Source organism: Mesoplodon mirus (assembly GCF_964341445.2).
Source record: "Mesoplodon mirus genome assembly, chromosome: 3".
Taxonomy (NCBI): Eukaryota; Metazoa; Chordata; class Mammalia; order Artiodactyla; family Ziphiidae; genus Mesoplodon; species Mesoplodon mirus.
Window position 1 is genome coordinate 194,700,681 of NC_138978.1, and position 20,085 is coordinate 194,720,765.

The following is a 20,085-nucleotide window of genomic DNA, read 5'->3' on the forward strand; positions in this document are numbered from 1 at the left end:
CTTGCTACTAGTCTTTTGGATTTTTTCCAAGAATAACATGCAGGGTTTTTGCTTTTGTTTTTAACATGGAATATAAGAGCTGATTTTGTATGTTAAAATAAGGCACAAATTCAGTTTAAAATATCTTGACACAAATGTGACTTGTCAGTGGATGAATACCCTCACAACACACAGCAGTGCAGTCAGACATCTGGTGAGGGGACCAAAAGACAGAAAAGAACTCACGTTTCTGAGGCCCTGAAACTTATCAAGCAAATGGGTCAAAACCCAAACTGTGCCTATGCTACACTCACGATGATCCCATTCTCCAGACAGTGAATTCTGCAGGAAAAATACCTCATTCCAATATTCACATTAAAGGGCTGCTTTACATTCTTTTCAAAAATTATGAAGAATATTTGCCCAGCAGATTAACGACCAAAGTGACAGTTTTTCCTTCTTATTTAAAATAGCTCTTCTGATAAATGGACTTCTTTTTCATATCTTTCAATTAAATAAAATGGAATTTTGTAATGAGTATATAAAAGCAAAATTTGACAGGAACCTTGAATCTTACTTTTGTGTTAAAAAAAAGGATTAAATTAAAAAAAGGATTAAACACCCTTTTCCTTAATACATACAGAGTCCATCCTTATATGGAAAACAAGGTCTGTCTTCCTTCGTAAACATGAATGAATAATTGTCCTCCCAAAATATATCCATTGAGATTTTGGAATGCACTTTAGAAAAGCAAAACTTGGTCATTTTCTTTAAATTATTTAAAGACTGACCTGAATGAATATTTTAAGCAATGTTTTTAACAAACCCCCTTCCAGGATTTTAACTGAAAATTAAATTATGATTTCAGTAAATATTTTAGAGCACAGTCTTGATGAGGGTTCTTGAATGGGTTCTCAAACACCTTTCCTAAAACGATAACGTAAAAAAAAAATCATGAGTGGGGATGTATAGAGTATATATATTGAACATACTAACAACAAGTGAACCATAGCATCACTGGGTTTTTTTCCTGATTATTCCTGTCAATCTAGCCAATCATCAAACAGTCAATGCACGATTCCTTCTCAGGTGAACTTCAAAGCGTGACAGTGAATTTGAGAGAGAGGAGACGATGTCCTATGTAGAAGAATTCCAAGTAATTTATGTGGATACCGTGCCCTCATGGAGAGGAGGCACGAGCCCCAAGCCTCAGTGTGGGCTGCGCACGGTGACTTCCTCCCGAAGACGGCAGTAGGAGCGGTAGGGGAAGGAATGGCTTTACAGGGGAGGAACCCCACAAACGCCACCTCAGCCTGGTGACCAAGGCCAACATCAACATTCACAAATCATGTGCACAGCACGGACCCTTGATAAGATGTAATGATGAAGACGGCACTTTTCTTCTGTAACCCCCTCCCCAAAACCCACGGTCCCGTTACAATCAATCAATCATGAGAAAAACACCTGACAAGTTCCAGCAGAGGGGCATCCTAGAGCATATCTACACCTGCCCAGTCCTCTTCAAAACTGTCAAGGTCGTCAAAAAACAGGAAAGTCTGAGAGAGGGTCACAGCCAAGAGGAGCCTACGGAGCTGTGGCAGCCAAGTGTGATGTGGTCCCTGGGTGGGACTCTGGGACAGAAGGGAAAAACTGGGACTTAGGGAAAAACTAAGGACACGTGCACGGAGCACGGTTCATGGATTGTGAAGACGTACCGCACTGACGGCACAGGATGTGAAAAACAGCGGAAAGTGAGTAGGGAGACATGGGGACACTGTACTGTCTCCACACGGGTTCTATAAGTTGGAAACTTCCAAAATATAAAGTCAATTATTTTAAGAAGTCCATCTGAGATGATATTGAAGCATTCTGGTAGAGAATTATTAGTTAAGGGAAAAACAGATAGGAACACTTTTTTATCAGGACAGTTTATGTCGCATTTGGCTTCCTGGGGGTGACTCCTACTTTAGCAAAGTCGTACAGAGAGACTGTGAAAAAAACTTAAAGTGTCATTTGTAAACAGAAGTCATTAATTTCACATTGTAATTCAGCACTTCATATATTTCACTGAGTGACATGTAAGGTAAATGTGTACTTTTATACTTTTTGGAAAACATGGCTGCAGTGTCCAGAAGAGAGCTTTTTAACTTTGAAAAAATGAATTTTGTCCTTGATTCGATGAATAGAAAAAGGCATTATTGCTCTGCAGAACACTTATAACTTATCTTTCAAAATTTACCTGTAATTCCATAAATTATGTAAGTATGTTAATATAGGCTTAAGATTAAGGCAATTAGTTGGTCAACAGTTTCAGGCTAGTTCTGATAGGTTTTGGTATCTTGGCCAGTTCATGCTCAACCAGGTTAGTACAGTAGCTACTGGTTATGTGCAAGGGTTAGATGCATACTTAGTTTAAATAAAATAAGTGGCGTTAAGCACCAAATACTGGGAAATCATATGTTCAATATATACTTTCAACATACATACAAACTAGTACCTGATTTAAGAGCACAGTAGAAGAATTAGCTTTACATTTAAAAATCAGTGGATAAATCTATATACCATGAGACAGACGAGTGGGAGAAATGTCCCAAATGAAAAACAATGTTTAGACGGTAGTAAGAGTTGTCTTTTCTACCAATCCTTGTTTATGATAGGGTACAGGGACTCCTAAAACGTCTCCGTAGAAGCTTGGATGCAAGCGACGGACTCTTCATTTGTTGATTTAAGCTTGGTTTCCACTTGCTTTTCCTTCTGAAATGTTTAAGTCTTGCTGGAAGGCAGATGTTACGTGACATAACGATACCACTTCTTGAAGCAGTCCAGAACCTTCTGAAGTCTCTTTGGCTCCTTCCCCTTCTTTCTCCCAAGGAACAGAAGACAGACGGCGCCCAAGGCTGGGTGCCAGCGGACCACCCGGTGTCTGGCTTAGTGTTTCTTCCTTCTCTGTTTGGGAAGCTCCGGGCAAAGCCAGCGGCAAACCCAGTCCTGGAGGGGGGGCCGGCCCTCCCAGCTCTGCAGGCCGGCTCTCGGCACCAACGCCGAGGCGTCGCTCACCGTTCTCCTCCTTTAGGATGGACAGAGAGTCCGCCCCCCCGCTGGAGGCCACCCGCTTCCTGGGCGAGGGCGGGAGCTGCCTGCCGTGGAGGGCACTGTCGTCCTGCCCCAGGTGCCACTCGGCCTGGTCACCGGAACCACCGCAAAGCAGGGCCAGGTTGTTCTCGCTGGGTGTGTTGGATTTATTCTGAGAGAAGAAACAGTGCATTTAGAAAAAATGGAAGAAAATTATAGCATTACTTCGGCAATACTGTTTTCCATTTTGAAATCAGTCTCTTTCAAGGCTGGGAACTCAGAGTCCCTCCCAGAGGAAATGAAGCATCGACAGTTAGCTCTGAACACCTCCCAGGGCGCCCTCAACAGGAACGAAGTGAGATGGATATGGGTGCCCAGGCCCTTGCACCTATCAATCACCTACAAAACTCAAACCAGGCCATAAGTGTTGGCGAGAGTGTGGAGAAAAAGCCCTCGCACACTGTGGGTGGGAGTGTAAACTGGTGCAGCCACTGTGGAAATCAGTGTGGAGGGTCCTCAAAAAACTAAACACAGAACTACCATACAATCCAGCAATATATAATACACCTCCTTCCGGGTATGTATCCAAAGAAGATAAAATCAGTATCTTGACAATATAGCTGTACCCACATGTTCACGGCAGCATTATTTACAATAGTGAAGCTATGGAAACAACCTAGATGTCACTGATGGATGAACAGGTAAGGAAAATGTGGTACGTATACACCATGGAATGTTACTCAGTTTTTAAAAACGAGGAAATCCTGCCATTTGTGACAACATGGATGAACGTGGAGGGCATTATGCTAAGTGAAATAAGCCAGACAGAGAAACACAAATACCGCATGATGTCACTTATATGTGGAACCTAAAATAGTCAAACTCAGATGTCGAGAGTAGAATGGGGGTCACCAGAAGGCGATGGAGGGTGGGGAAATGGGGAGATGCTGGAGGGGCAGGTTTCAGTCATGCAGGTGGGAAAAGTGCTGGGACCTAATGTACAGCACGGTGACCATAGTTCTTTGCTAAGAAGGTAGATCTCAAGTGCTCTCACCGCAAAGAAAAGGTAACTAAGTGAGATAAGGGATATGTTAATTAGCTCGACTGTGGTCAGCATTTCAAAACATCAAGTTGTACACCTTAGATGTATACAACTTTTATTTGTCACTATACTACAAAAAAGCTGAAAAATAAAAAGGATTTGCAAAACAATCCTTCAAAATAACACAAAAAAACAAGCAAACTATATTATATAATCAATGCCAAGTTCTGGAATTTATTACCATCAGAACAGAGTGGAAAATTACTTATACTTCTCTCTCTTGTGTTCTTAAAACAGCCAGTTCAATCTGTTTAAAGTATTATTTCTAAAGCAATACAATGAAACATTACTTGAATTAATACATTTATTAAAATTTTTTTGAACATCCAGAAAATACAGAAAAAAGGTGGGAACATTTCACGTTTAAAAGTTCCCCAGAGGAGAACACCACGTGGAGACACAGACACAGAGAGAAGACAAACTTGTGAAGACAGAGGCAAAGACTAGAATTAGGCCTGGAAGAAACAAGGAAGGATCCTTTCTTAGAGGATTTGGAGAGAGCATGGACCTTGATTTCAAATTTCTTTCCAAAACTGTGAGGTAAAGTGAATCAATTTCTGTTGTTTTAAGCCACCCAGTTTGTAATACAGTAATTTGTTAAGGTAGCCCTAGGAATCGACTCTTGTTCCGCATAACCCTGATCTACATAATTTATTTCAATATTTTCCTTCTCATCAAAGTGAGGTTATTATTCTTTAAAGCCCATATTTGCAATAAAATCAGTAGTAATTTTTTTTCGCTTATACATTAAAGAATTATAATTCCTCCAATGGCACAACACATTAAACTAGTTTGAGACTACATGTAATTGAGCTATTGGTATGAATCTCCACACATTCCTACCTCCCTACCTAAGATCTGGTTAATCAGACTGGCCAACATTAGACATTTTCTTGAGGAAGAAAAATATGGATTATCTAACTTGGAGTTCATTTTGTTTTTTTGTTCACACATTTACAGGGAGAGAATACTAAATTATAAAAAGTACTATCAGGTAAACCATTGGCTAGTCAAATAGACTTCAAAAAAGGAAAAGAAAATTGCATATTCTAGGAAAAATCTGAAACTTTTTTCTACTTTTATTAGAACTGAAGGGAAGTCTAGCAGTCTAAAAAGTTTCAAAAGACAGATCTAAACATATTGATCTTTTATTTATATATATATATATATATATATATATATATATTTTTTTTTTTTTTTTTTTTTTTTTTGCAGTACGCGGGCCTCTCACTGTTGTGGCCTCTCCCGTTGCGGAGCACAGGCTCTGGACACGCAGGCTCAGCGGCCATGGCTCATGGGCCCAGCCGCTCCGCGGCATGTGGGATCTTTCCGGACCGGGGCATGAACCTGTGTCCCCTGCATTGGCAGGCGGACTCTCAACCACTGCGCCACCAGGTAAGCCCTGATATTTTAAAATTATGAATTCCATAACAAAAATCATGGCACTTAAAGTATAAAGCTACTGTCATAAATGCCTTCTAATAATTTGTTGGGAAAAAACTGCTCTTAATTCTAAGTTATCTTGCAGTTTACCACCAAATATCTTTTATTTGAAGTGAAAGAATCTTAAAGTTTGAATAATGTAAAGAAGTATTTTGCTAACAAAAAAGGCGGTATTTTTAAATTGCCCCCACTGAATTGAATGTTAAGATTAGTGTGGTTTTAGGAAAATGCCATCCAGTATTATTTAATGGTTGTGAAGCAGGTGCAGAGGTGGAGTACAGAGTAAACGATGGGTAACCACTGGGTAACCACTGAGCTCTGTGGCTAGTCCTTCATCTCTAGCTGTTCCACTGGAATCCTACAAAATTAAGCCAGGTTGGCTGGGAGCTCTGACTCAAAATGGTTTCCCTAATATATTTAAAATAATATAGGCAGTGCATCATTCTTATTTACCTTCTACTCTAAAACAGGTTCACCTCCTATTTACATTTTTGGTTGAGATTAAGGCCACGCCAAATTATGCATTATAGTTTGTCCTAGGGGGGAAAGTATCCAAAAGAGAGTCATCTTACACTTATTTAAGTTGCTTTTTTCATGGAGAAGCAGTTTTGAATTGTGGTTAAGAGCACAGGTCTTAGAACCTTGCTCCTTCACCTACTAGCTGTGTAGCCTTGAAGATATTACTAATTCATTTGTACTTTAGTTTGCTCATCTACAGAATAAGGACGAGTCTAGTTTCTATCTCACAGAGTTGCACTTAGGGACTGAATGAGAAAATACAGGTAAATCAATTCCAACAGTGTCAGTTTCAGCCACCACTATCAACACAATCATCACCAAACTATACTGAAGAGAAGCCATGAAGTCTCTTTCAATAAAAACATGCAACAGTAAAAAAGGAAAAAATTAAATATATGTAAATAATCAACTGGCATTTGGTTTCTTGAAAAAGACAAGTTTGATTCAGTAACTTTTTACACAGTGAGTGTATTCAAACACTTTGAAGCTGACATTTTAAATGTCAGCATCATCATCGGCTTCTGATGCCTTAGTTACACATCAATCTTACTTTAACTAGTTTTCCCTCCCAAGAAAACGGGAAAGAAACCTAATTTATTTTTATAAGTGTTTTTGGGAAAAAATAGATTCTTAACCTAAGATGACTTGCAAACTCTCAAAATGCCATAAACAGTTTGTACCCCACCCCCAAGAACAGAGTGTGATCAATCATTCCCATGATATATTTGCACTAAGTATTGCTTAATCTTCTTAATCAACACAATAAGAAAAGTAGGTGAGGTGACCTTCTGGCAAAAAATGTTCTACAAATTGCATAAACCCTTCACACACCTTGAGTAGTACCTTTACATGCAATCCTTTGTCTTTTAGCATCAAGTGGAATTGGAGAAACATATTACTTGGTTATTTGATTCTTTAGGCACAGTAGGACACAATGCTACACTGCAATGCCAAGAAAAAGAGATAGGTCTTCCTCCTAATCCCAAATGACTTCATGGCATGACTACTGCCAACCCATCCAGCTGTATTCCTACGAGTGGCTGAGATTCTATTTTGCTGCATGCTAAAAGACACTGTGCAGGATAGCAGCTCTGTTGGGGAAGCTCTCAATGAGAGTCGGCTAGAAACCATCCTTGCTGAGGATCTCCTACCCTAAGGCCTTTCAGTTAAGTTCAGTCATGTTATTCTGAGAAGGTGAGTAATTTCATTTCATGCAGCTGCTACAATCACCCAAGGAGTCATTTGATAGACAGTAAAATAAATATTTGATGAATGCAAGAAAGAAAGAGAGAGAGATATAAACCAAAAGAGAGGGTGAGGTAGTGGGAGGAGGTGATGGAGTGGGGTAGAGGAGAGGGAGAGGGGGAAGGAAGGAGGAAGGCAGGCAGGTAATTGAAGTCGAGGGCTTTCTTACATAAGGCTTCCACTACTCATGCTCTCAAGGAAAATCAAATCGCCTATGAAGAATAATTTTTAAAACAGTAATGAAGTTAGAAAAAACAAAAACAAACAAACAAAAAAAGTTCCCCAGAAAAGACAACTATAAAATTAGGTTGTAGGAAAATACTACTGCTTGACAAAATAATTTCAATTAATGACAATAACCACCAGAATTGCATAAATAAAAGGGAAAATGCTGGAATTCTGTTACTAGAAATAATTCTTAATGATTAACTCTTACAGTATTTTTGGAGTTTTGACACTTATCTGAGGTCAAACGCTCCTACCAACTAAGGTGATGACAAAAGCCATCACAGTGAGTGCGAGAAACTGTTCATTTAATTTTATCAGTTGGAAAATCGACTCACTGTGGGCTTGTAATCAATGTCGTCCATCGACCTAAAGAAGTCCAGGCTCCTGGCTGCCGCCAGCTTCCCCTGGTCCTGGCTGTGCGTGCTCAGCGTGTCCAGGATCTCGCCTAGCAAGTCCATCTCACCCGAGGACGGGGCCTGTGCTCTGGTTTCAAGAGAGTCGTCACTTTCGTAGAAATAAGCAGCCGCTTCTTCTCCATCTTCAGAGGACAACCTGAAGAAAAAGAAAACACGCACTGGTGATACGTGACCACGAGTGCTACGTACAAGCAACCTCTCACCAACGACCGTTAACTAAGGTGGGAGTTTTAAAACCAATGTAATATTTCTGTAGAACAGCGAAGTGGATAATTGGTTCATGGCCAAATTCTTTATAGTGATGTACACACCAATTCAAATGCAGGAAATCCTGAGTACGTGCACTGAGAGCAAACAAACGTTTACGGCTCCTTATCTTCACAGTCTAATTTTGGGGAATTTGGGATATTGGCCTTAGAAATATCAGATTCCCAGAATACCTGGGAAGTTTGCTATACTCCAAGTTCACTTTCAGTATGTTTATATGGTTTTCCTTTTGTTTATTCACTTGTGTTATATAAACAAAGATATACTTAATGCAGAAAAAAGAATGTTGATTCTGTCATCCCAAAATATCTTAAAATTGTTTCAACATATACTATTATTATTTCCCTTATTTTATGTTAAGATTAATTTTTAACATTTTGCGTTAAATTCTCCTCTTCTGATACCACCATGGAGTTAGGTCCCGCCCCTCACCTATCTGGTTTGTTTCAATTGACTACTTTCCCTGTTTCTGATATTTACCTGGCCCTCTTCAGGAGGAGGGCAGGAGTCTAACTTAGTGAGTGGGCTTCTGTTTCCCCTTTAACACTATCCCAGGTGTTGCTGCAGACGTTACTGCTTCCCAAGAACAAGTTATTTCAGGTCTATCTTGCTTTCCCATCTCAAGATTCATCCCCCGTGGGACTCCAATTAGCACTGGTTCCTCCTGCTGAAGAACATACCACAAGGGAGTAAAACCTGATCTCTGGGAGTGCACGTTCTTTGAAATCTCTCTTGTAACCTAAAGCTTCTGCCGCTGAGCCACATTGCGTGACAGAACAGGAGACCCCCGCGACTTACTTGCTGGCTCTTTCTGCGTCCTCATCATTGTCAGCGCACAGAACACCATCCAGGCTCTGAAGAGGCCTTCTTAGGCGTGGCTATGGAGAGAGAGATCGACACACTGGCATTCAGTCGTTAAGGTATGTCTCTTCCATACATTTTAACCGACAATTTGATCTGACAAGGAATACTTTTTAAAGAAATATGCATTCAGGGTTTTTGAATACTAGCCAGTAACTTGACTAGCTGGGCAGGAAGAAGGGGAGGATATCAGACAACATTGATCTCAACGCTGACACCTCAAACCAGCCAACACAAAACAAATCACTGGGCTGAGTACATAAACACTCTGTCGGTCCCCGATCTAGGAATCCCTGACTTACAGTCAATCACTTCACCAAGCACTTAGCCCCCAGTTTCAGTAATAATCAGTACTTGCAATCTTGTTTCTTTGATCCCTTACCCACACTCTCCCTCACACCAAGTACTTCAAAGCAATGCTCCTCGATCATTAAGGTGCATGTACATCTTTTGGAGTCTGGTACAGGTTCTGATTCTAACACGCTCTTAGGTGAGGCTGCTCTTGGGTCTCAAGGTCACAAATCCTAGACAACGCATCATTTCACCTGTATATACTTCACTATGTAGCTTTAACAGATTTTTTTAACACAACCAAATATCATGATCATACATAACAAATTAATAATTATTCTCTAATATCTCATATTCCCTTGTTGCCCCCAAAATATTTTAGTGAGTTTATCTGGACCAGAATCTCAACAGGGTAGCACTGGATTTGGCTGATACGTCCCTCGTCTCAGAGGACGATCCCTTCCACCTTCCCCCCCGCCATGCCATCTGTGTCCTTTAACGTGTTATTTTACCCTCGTTTCCTATAAACTGGCAATTACATCTGGAGCTTGGTTAGCTTCACGTTCTGCGTTTTCCCTGTTTCTGGCAAGAATTCCCACAGGTGTTGATGTGTTTCTCAGTGCATCACATCTGGAGGCACCTAGTGATCAGACGTCTCACTTCGGGTGGTACATAAAGCCAGGTGGCACACCTGGCTTCAGGTGTGGTTGGCCAGTGCATCCACTACAAACTTTATCAGCCTTTCACCTGATGGTTTTAGCATCCTATAGTAACCGCTGGCTAAATCCATTATTTCAGTAGGCACTTCAAAATTATGCTTTTCAAAAGCATTTCCTTTATATTTATGTGTTGGCATGCCATAAAGAACTGTCTTATTAACTATTTGGCTATCCTGAAATACAATGTGTACCAGAAAAATAGGATAATTCCTTCCTTTTATTTAACAATGTTTAGAGTAATGAGCTAATCTAACAGTCTGTAAAGGTGAGCCAGGAGGGGTCTTTAAAAATCATCATTTGTATATATTTGACATGGCTCACCCCACCACGGTTACTACTCTTCTTGAGGTTCAGTCTGTCCCATTTTTGAGCTACACTGTGATTATGTTTTTTAAGTAGTTATCTTTTACAGATTTATCTCGAAATATCTGCAGGGTTAAATGATATGCTATTGGGTATTTACTTCAAATTAATCCAGAGGTGGGGAGGGGTCATGGGTAGGGCTGGCACAGAAATAAGATTGGCCGTAAGCTGATAATTGTTGAAGATGTATGCAAGGTACCTGGGAATTCATATAGGCTTCTCTTTACTTTTGCATGTTTGAATCATGTTAAGTGTTCATTCCACAAGAAAATAAACTTTTACAGTTTTTGTTATGTGTTCCCAACAAAGTGGACCAAGATGGCAGAGTAGGAAGATCCTGCATTCACCTCACCCCATGAACACGCCTCACCCCAGGAACAAACCAAAACTATAACTACACAGAGTGACCCATCTGAGAACGACGTGAAGACCAGCAGAACAGCTCCTCTACGATGAAGGATATAAAGAAAAACACAGAGACAGGTCAGAGGGACAGAGACCATCAAGTCAAGACCCACACCCTCCATGCGGTGACCTGTAAACAGGAGGGAATATCACAAATATTAGAGGCCCTCCCTCAGGAGCGAGGTGTCAGGACCCCATGTGGGGGCATCTGCACTAGGCAGGGGAGCCCCCTAACATCTGACTGACACCCAGTGTGGCTTACACCTGGGAGAGCCACGGGACTCTGGGAAACAGACTCTGCTCTTAAAGGGCTTCTGCACAGACTCACTAGCTCTGAGTCCTGGTGCAGAGGCAGCGGTTGGAAAAGCACCTGGTCATATGTGAAGGAGATTCACTGACTAACTTCAGGGCAAGTGCTGAGGGGCAGAGATCTGCTAGAACTTTCTTCAGGGACCAAAGCGCTGGAGGACACCATTTTTTAAATTATTATTCTCTTTCTACCTAGCTGGCCCGGCACTGGCAGCTGCCATTTCTGACATCCTCCATCTGTCTTGTGAACACCGCAGCCCTGACCCAGTGTTCTCCAGCCCCATCCAACCTGCCTATCCTGGCCTGGCCACTGCCCCTCCAAAGCGGCTCCTGTCCTGCCACACCTGGCAGGTAGACTCGCCAGGGTCCAGCATCCCCTAAAGAGGCTCCTGCCCTGAGAGGCCAGCCCTACCCACCAGTACACCTGCAACTGAGCCCTGCAGCCAGCCACACCAAGGGCCAGGGTGCCTGCAGCAGCTACAACCAGCTGGGCCTGGAACCAACTTGCCCACGAGTGGAGCCAGAGCAGTTGTGACTGGGTGGGCCTTCCAGCCAGTGGGCAACCTTGGTGCCACCACAGCAGGAGGACACATAGCCCACAGAGGGGGACACACCTGGAGCATCTGACTCTGGTGACCAGGAGGGACTGCTCTTCTGGGGCCCATGGGAAACCTTCTACATAAGCCACTCCCTCAAGATGGAGAGATGTAGCCCAACACACAGAAACTATACAGAGAGCGAGGCAAAGTGAGGAGACAGAGGAATGTGTTCCAAAATAAAGAATAAGACAAAAACTCAGAAAAAGAACTAAACGAAATGGAAATAAGTAATCTGATAAAGAGTTCAAACTAATGGTCGTAAATATGCTCAATGAACTCATGAGCAAATAAACATAGTGAGAACTTCAATAAAGAATTACAAAATATAAAAAAGAACCAAGCAGAGCTGAAGAATACAATAAATGAAATAAAAAATACACTAGATGGTATCAACAGCAGATTAGATGAAGCAGAAGAATGGATGGGTCAGTGATCTGGAAGACAGGGTAGTGGAAATCACCCAAAAGGAACAGCAAAAAAAGAAAAATGAATTTTAAAAAAAGATAGTTTAAGGGATCCTAGGGACAAATCAAGCACACTAATATTCACATTATAGGAGTCCCAGAAGGAGAAGAGGCAGAGAAAGGGACAGAAAACTTATTTGAAGAAATAATGGCTGAAAACTTTCCTAACCAGGTGAAGGAAATAGACATCCAAGTCCAGGAAACAGAGTCCCAGACAGGATGAGCCCAAAGAGACCCAAACCAAGACACAGTGTGATTAAAATGATAAAAGTTAAAGAGAGAATCTTAAAGGGAGCAAGAGAGGAAAAAAACTAGTTACATAGAAGGAAATCTCCATAAGACTATAAGCTGATTTCACAGCAGAAAATTTATAGGCCAGAATGAACTGGCATGATATATTCAAAGTGCTGATAGAAAAAAAACCGCAAAAAACCCTTAAAAACCAAGAATACTCTACCTGGTAAGGTTATCATTCATAATCAAAGTAGCAGTAAAGTTTCCCAGACTAACAGAAGCTAAAGAAACTCATCACCAGTAAACTAACCGTACAAAAATGTTAAAGGGACTTCTTTAGGCGGAAAAGGCCAAAACTAGAAATAAGGAAACATATGAAAAAAACTCATAAACATATAGTAACATAGTGAGTGTATCAACCACTTACAAAGCAAGTATGAAGGTTAAAGGTAGTAAAATCAACTGTTGTAACTATAATAAGTAGTTAAGAAATACACAAAATAAAAAGATTTAAAATGTGATGTCAAAAAGGTGTGTTGGGAGATAAAAATACAGTGTTTTAAGAATGTTTGGACTTAAGTAACCATCAACTTAAAACAGACTGCTATATACATAGGTTGTTATACATGAACTTCATGGTAACCACAAACCAAAAACCTATAATAGATACATAAAAATAAAAGAGAAAAAGACCCAAAATTAACACAAAAGAAAATCATCAAACCACAGAAAAGAGAGTAAGAAGAAGAAAAGAACAGAGAAGTACTGCAAAAAAACCCACAAATCCGTTAACAAAATGGCAATAAGTAATACCTATTAATAATCATGTAAAATGTGAAGGCCTAAATGTTTCAATCAAAAGACACAGAGTGGCTGAACTAATGAAAAAGCAAGGCCCATCTATATACAGACTACAAGAGATTCACTCAAATATGAAAACACACACAGACTAAAAGTGAAGGACTGGAAAAAGATAGTCCATGCAAGTGGAAACAAGAGAAATCTGGGGGTAACAACACTCGTATCAGACAAAATAGACTCAAAACAAAGACTGTAACAAAAGAGGACACATTGCATAATGATAAAAGGGACAATCCAAGGAGATAATATAACATTTGTAAATATCTGTGCACCCAGGCTCCCTGATTCAGACTGTAATACAAAGCTACAGTAATCAACACAGTAATGGCAGCTGTCTATAAGAGACCCACTTCAGACCTAGGGACACATACAGACTCCAAAGTTAGCAGAAGAAAAGAAATCATAAAGATCAGATCAGAAATAAATGAAAAAGAAATGAAGGAAACGATAGCAAAGATCAATAAAACTAAAAGCTGGTTCTTTGAGAAGATAAACAAAGTTGATAACCCATTAGCCAGACTCATCAAGAAAAGAAGGGAGAAGACTCAAATCAATAGAATTAGAAATGAAAAAGGAGAAGTAACAACTGACACTGCAGAAATACAAAAGATCATGAGAGATTACTACAAGCAACTCTATGCCAATAAATTGGACAACCTGAAAGAAATGGACAAATTCTTAGAAATGCACAACCTGACAAGACTGAACCAGGAAGAAATAGAAAATATGAACAGACCCATCACAAGCACTGAAATTGAAACTGTGACTAAAAATCTTCCAAAAAACAAAAGCCCAGGACCAGATGGCTTCACAGGAGAATTCTATCAAACATTTAGAGAAGAGCTAACACCTATCCTTCTCAAACTCTTCCAAAATATAGCAGAGGGAGGAACACTGCCAAACTCATTCTACGAGTCCACCATCACCCTGACACCAAAATCAGACAAGGATGTCACAAAGAAAGAAAACTACAGGCCAATATCACTGATGAACATAGATGCAAAAATCCTCAACAAAATACTAGCAAACAGAATCCAACAGCACATTAAAAGGATCATACACCATGATCAAGTGGGGTTTATTCCAGGAATGCAAGGATTCTTCAATATACGTAAATCCATCAGTGTGATAAACCATATTAACAAACTGAAGGAGAAAAACCATATGATCATCTCAATACATGCAGAGAAAGCTTTTGACAAAATTCAACACCCATTTATGATAAAAACCCTGCAGAAAGTAGGCATAGAGGGAACTTTCCTCAACATGATAAAGGCCATATATGACAAACCCACAGCCAACATCGTCCTCAATGGTGAAAAATTGAAAGCAATTCTACTAAGATCAGGACCAAGACAAGGTTGCCCACTCTCACCACTCTTATTCAACATAGTTTTGGAAGTTTCACCCACAGCAATCAGAAGAAAAGGAAATAAAAGGAATCCAAATCAGAAAAGAAGAAGTAAAGCTGTCACTGTTTGCAGATGGCATGATACTATACATAGAGAATCCTAAAGATGCTACCAGAAAACCACTAGAGCTAATCAATGAATTTGGTAAAGTAGCAAGATACAAAATTAATGCACAGAAATCTCTGGCATTCCTATACACTAATGATGAAAAATCTGAAAGAGAAATTAAGGAAACACTCCCATTTACCACTGCAACAAAAGAATAAAATATCTAGGAATAAACCTACCTAAGGAGACACAAGACCTGTATGCAGAAAACTATAAGACACGGATGAAAGAACTTAAAGATGATACAAACAGATGGAGAGATGTACCATGTTCTTGGATTGCAACAATCAACATTGTGAAAATGACTCTACTACCCAAAGCAATCTACAGATTCAATGCAATCCCTATCAAACTACCACCGGCATTTTTCACAGAACTAGAACAAAAGACTTCACAGTTTGTATGTAAACACAAAAGACCCCGAATAGCCAAAGCAATCTTGAGAATGAAAAACGGAGCTGGAGGAATCAGGCTACCAGACTTCAGACTATACTACAAACCTACAGTAATCAGGATAGTATGGTACTGGCACAAAAACTGAAAGATAGATCAATGGAACAGGATAGAAAGCCCAGAGATAAACCCACGCACATATGGTCACCTTATCTTTGATAAAGGAGGCACGAATGTACAGTGGAGAAAGGACAGCCTCTTCAATAAGTGGTGCTGGGAAAATTGGACAGGTACATGTAAAAGTATGAGATTAGATCACTCCCTAACACCATACACAAAAATAAGCTCAAAATGGATTAAAGACCTAAATGTAAGGCCAGAAAGTTATCAAACTCTTAGAGGAAAACATAGGCAGAACACTCTATGACATAAATCACAGCAAGATCCTTTTTGACCCACCTCCTAGAGAAATGGAAATAAAAACAAAAATAAACAAATGGGACCTAATGAAACTTCAAAGCTTTTGCATAGCAAATGAAACCATAAACAAGACCAAATGACAACCCTCAGAATGGGAGAAAATATTTGCAAATGAAGCAACTAAGAAAGGATGAATCTCCAAAATACAGAAGCAGCTCATGTGGCTCAATATGAAAAAACAAAACAACCCAATCCAAAAATGGGCAGAAGAACTAAATAGACATTTCTCCAAAGAAGATATACAGACTGCCAACAAACACATGAAAGAATGCTCAACATCATTAATCATTAGAGAAATGCAAATCAAAACTACAATGAGATATCATCTCACACCAGTCAGAATGGCCATGATCAAAAATCTAAAAACAATAAATGCTGAAGAGGGTGTGGAGGAAAGGGAACCCTCTTGCACTGTTGGTGGGAATGTAAGTTGATACAGCCACTATGGAGAGCAGTATGGACGTTCCTTAAAAAACTAAAAATAAAACTTCCATACAACCCAGCAATCCCACTGCTAGGCATATACCCTGAGAAAACCATAATTCCAAAAGAGTCTTGTACCACAATGTTCATTGCAGCTCTATTTACAATAGCTAAGACATGGAAGCAACCTAAGTGTCCATCGACAGATGAATGGATAGAGATGTGGCACATGTATACAATGGAATATTACTCAGCCATAAAAAGATATGAAATTGAGTTATTTGTAGTGAGCTGGATGGACCTAGAGTCTGTCATACAGAGTGAAGTAAGTCAGAAAGAGAAAAACAAATACCATATGCTAACACATATATGTGGAATCTAAAAAAAAGAAAAAATGGTCAGAAGAACCTAGGGGCAGGACAGGAATAAAGATGCAGATGTAGAGAACTGACTTGAGGACACGGGGAGGGGGAACAGTAAGCTGGGATGAAGTGAGAGAGTGGCATGGACATACATACACTACCAAACGTAAGGTAGATAGCTAGTGGGAAGCAGCCACATAGCACAGGGAGATCAGCTCGGTGCTTGTGACCACCTAAAGGAGTGGGATAGCGAGAGGTGGGAGGGAGACGCAAGAGGGAAGAGATATGGGGATATATATATATGTATAGCTGATTCACTTTGTTATAAAGCAGAAACTAACACACCACTGTAAAGCAATTATACTCCAATAAAGATGTTAAATAAAAAAAAAGAATTATACTTTCAGGCACTAAAATATGGTAAAAATTAAAAACACAAAAAAGTATGGTACTGGCAAAAACAAACAAACAAACCAGAAATATAGATCAATGGATCAGGATAGGAAGTCCAGAGAGAAACCCACGCACTTATGGTTACCTAATCTATGACAAAGGAGGCAAGAATATACAGTGGAGAAAAGACAGCCTCTTCAATAAGTGATTCTGGGAATACCAGACAGCTACATGTAAAAAGAATGAAATTAGAATATTCCCTAACACCAAACACAAAAATAAAATCAAAATGGATTAAAGACCTAAATGTAAGGCCAGACACTATAAAACTTAGAGGAAAACATAGGAAGAACACTCTGACATAAATCACAGCACAATCTTTTTTGATCCACCTCCTTGAGTAATGAAAATTAAAACAAAAATAAACAAATGGGACCTAATGAAACTTAAACGTTTTTACACAGTGAAGGAAACAATAAACAAAATGAAAAGAGAACCCTCAGAATGGGAGAAAACATTTGCCCAACAGGGATAATCTCCAAAATATACAAACAGCTTAGGCAGCTCAATATCAAAAACAACCCCAACCCAATCAAAAAGTGGGTGGAAGATCTAAATAGACATTTCTCCAAAGAAGACATACAGCTGGGCAAAAAGCACATGAAAAGATGTTCAACATCACATCTCTAATTATTAGAGAAATGCAAATCAAAACTACAATGAGGTATCATCTCACACTGGTCAGAATGGCCATCATCAAAAAATCTACAAACAGTAAATGCTGGAGAGGATATGGAGAAAAGGGAACCCTCTTCCACTGTTGGTGGGAATGTAAATTGGTATAGCCACTATGGAGAACAGTATGGAGGTTCCTTAAAAAACTAAAAATAGAGCTACCATATGATCCAGCAATCCCATTCCTGGACAGGTATCCGGAGAAAACCATAACTTGAAAAGATACATGCACCCCAATGTTCACTGCAACACTATTTACAACAGCCAGGACATGGAACCAACCTAAATGTCCATCGATAGAGGAATGGATAAAGAAGATGTGGTACATATATACAATGGAATATTACTTAGCCATGAAAAAGAATGAAATAATGCCGTTTGCAGCAACATGGATGGACCTAGAGCTTGTCATACTGAGTGAAGTAAGTCAGAAAGAGAAAGACAAATATCGTATGATATTGCTTATACGTGGAATCTAAAAAAAATGGTACAAATGGACTTATTTACAAAACAGAAGTAGACTCACAGATGTAGAAAACAAACTTACGGTTACCGGGGGGGAAGAGCGGGGAGGGATAGGCTGGGAGATTGGGTCTGACATATACACACTACTATATATAAAATAGATAACTAATAAGGACCTACTGTATAATGCAGGGAACTCAATACTCTGTAATGGCCTATATGGAAAAAGAATCTAAAAGTGGATATATGTAAATGTATTGTATATGATTCACTTTGCTGCACAGCAGAAACTAACACAACACTGCAAATCAGCTATACTCTAATAAAAATTTTACAAAAGTAAATAAATAGCATGACAGTAAAAAAAATGTATGCACCCAATACAGTAGCACCTAAGTATATGAAGCAAATATTAACAGACCTAAAGGGAGAAACTGACAGTAATACAATAATAGTAGGAGACTTTAATACCTTACATCAATGGACAGAACATCCAACAGAAAATAAGGAAACCCTGGCCTTAAACAATACATTAGACGAGGTGGACACACACACACACACACACACAGAGAACATTCCACCCCCAAACAGAGTACACATTCAAGTGCACATGGAACATGGAACATTCTCTGGGACAGATCACATGTTAGGCCACAAAAAGGTCTCAGTAAATTTAAAAGGACTGAAATCATATCAAGCATCCTTTCTGAACACAACAGTACAAAACTAGAAATCCATTACAAGAGGAAAACTGGAAGAAACGAAACTCATGAAGACTAAACAACATGCTACTAAACAACCAATGGGTCAATGAAGAAATCAAAGAGAAAATAAAAAGCACCTTGAAATAAATGCAAATGAAAAACATTGTTCCAAAGTTGATGGAAAATCAGTTCTAAGAGGAAAGTTCATAGCCTACCTCAAGAAAAAAACATATAAATAATCTAATTTTACACCTAAAGGAACAAGAAAAATAAATAAATAAAGCCCAAAGTTAGTAGGAGGAAGAAAATAATAAAGATCAGAGTGGAAATAAATAAAATAGAGACTGTAAAAATAACAGAAAAGATCAATGAAACTAAGAGCTGGTTCTTTGAAAAGCTAAACAAAATTGATAAACCTTTAGCCAAACTCATCAAGGAAAAAAGAGAGAGGGCCCAAATCAATAAAATCAGAAATGAAAGAGAAGTTACAACTAATACAAAGAATCCTAAGAGACTACTACTACAACCTCTTATATACCAACAAATTGGACAACCTGGAAGAAATAGATGAATTCCTAGATACATACCATCCTCCAAGACTAAATGGGGAAGAAATAGAAAATCTAAACAGACTAATTACTAGTAATGAAATTCAATCAGTAATAAAAAAAACTCCCAACAAACAAAAGTCCAGGATCAGAAGCCTTCACAGGTGAATTCTGCCAAACATTTAAAGAAGAGTTAACACCTATCTTTCTCAAACTATTCCAAAAATTTGCAGAGGAAGGAAAGCTTCTAAACTTGTTCCAAAAGGCCAGCACTGCCCTGATAACAAAGATATTACCAGACAAAGATATTACAAAAAATGAAAATTACAGGCTAATATTCCTGATGAACATAGATGCAAAAATCCTCAACAAAACACTAGCAAACCAAATCCAACAATACATTAAAAGGATCATACACCATGATCAAGTGCGATTTCTTCTAGGGATGCAAGGGTGATTCAATATCCACAAATTAATCAATGTGCTAGTGAGTGACAGAAAGGAAAGAATGAGTAGAGAAATACGTTCTTGTAACCCCTGCTGGGAAAGCGCAGTAAGTTTCTCCATAATTATAGTAATCAGCAATGTGTTGGGACTTATAACTGTAATATCACTTTACAACTATAAGCTTAAGGTATGTGAGTTAACTAGAAATTTGGGAAATAGCCTAAAAACACAACTACCA

General features: G+C 39.2%; 1 protein-coding gene across 5 annotated transcripts in view; it reads right to left on the bottom strand.

Annotated features, from left to right (window-relative positions):
- Positions 1-802: 802 nt before the first annotated feature.
- DENND1B (DENN domain containing 1B) overlaps positions 803-20,085 on the bottom strand; it is a 261,440-nt gene continuing 242,157 nt past the window's right edge. For all 5 annotated transcript variants that reach the window (XM_082615047.1, XM_082615049.1, XM_082615048.1 and 2 more), the window contains 3 exons: positions 9,070-9,149; positions 7,924-8,140; positions 803-3,223 (listed from right to left, as the gene is read on the bottom strand). In XM_082615047.1, coding sequence (XP_082471173.1) covers positions 2,705-3,223; positions 7,924-8,140; positions 9,070-9,149 — 816 coding nt within the window. In that variant the 3' untranslated portion in view covers positions 803-2,704. The remainder of the gene's footprint in view (positions 3,224-7,923; positions 8,141-9,069; positions 9,150-20,085) is intronic.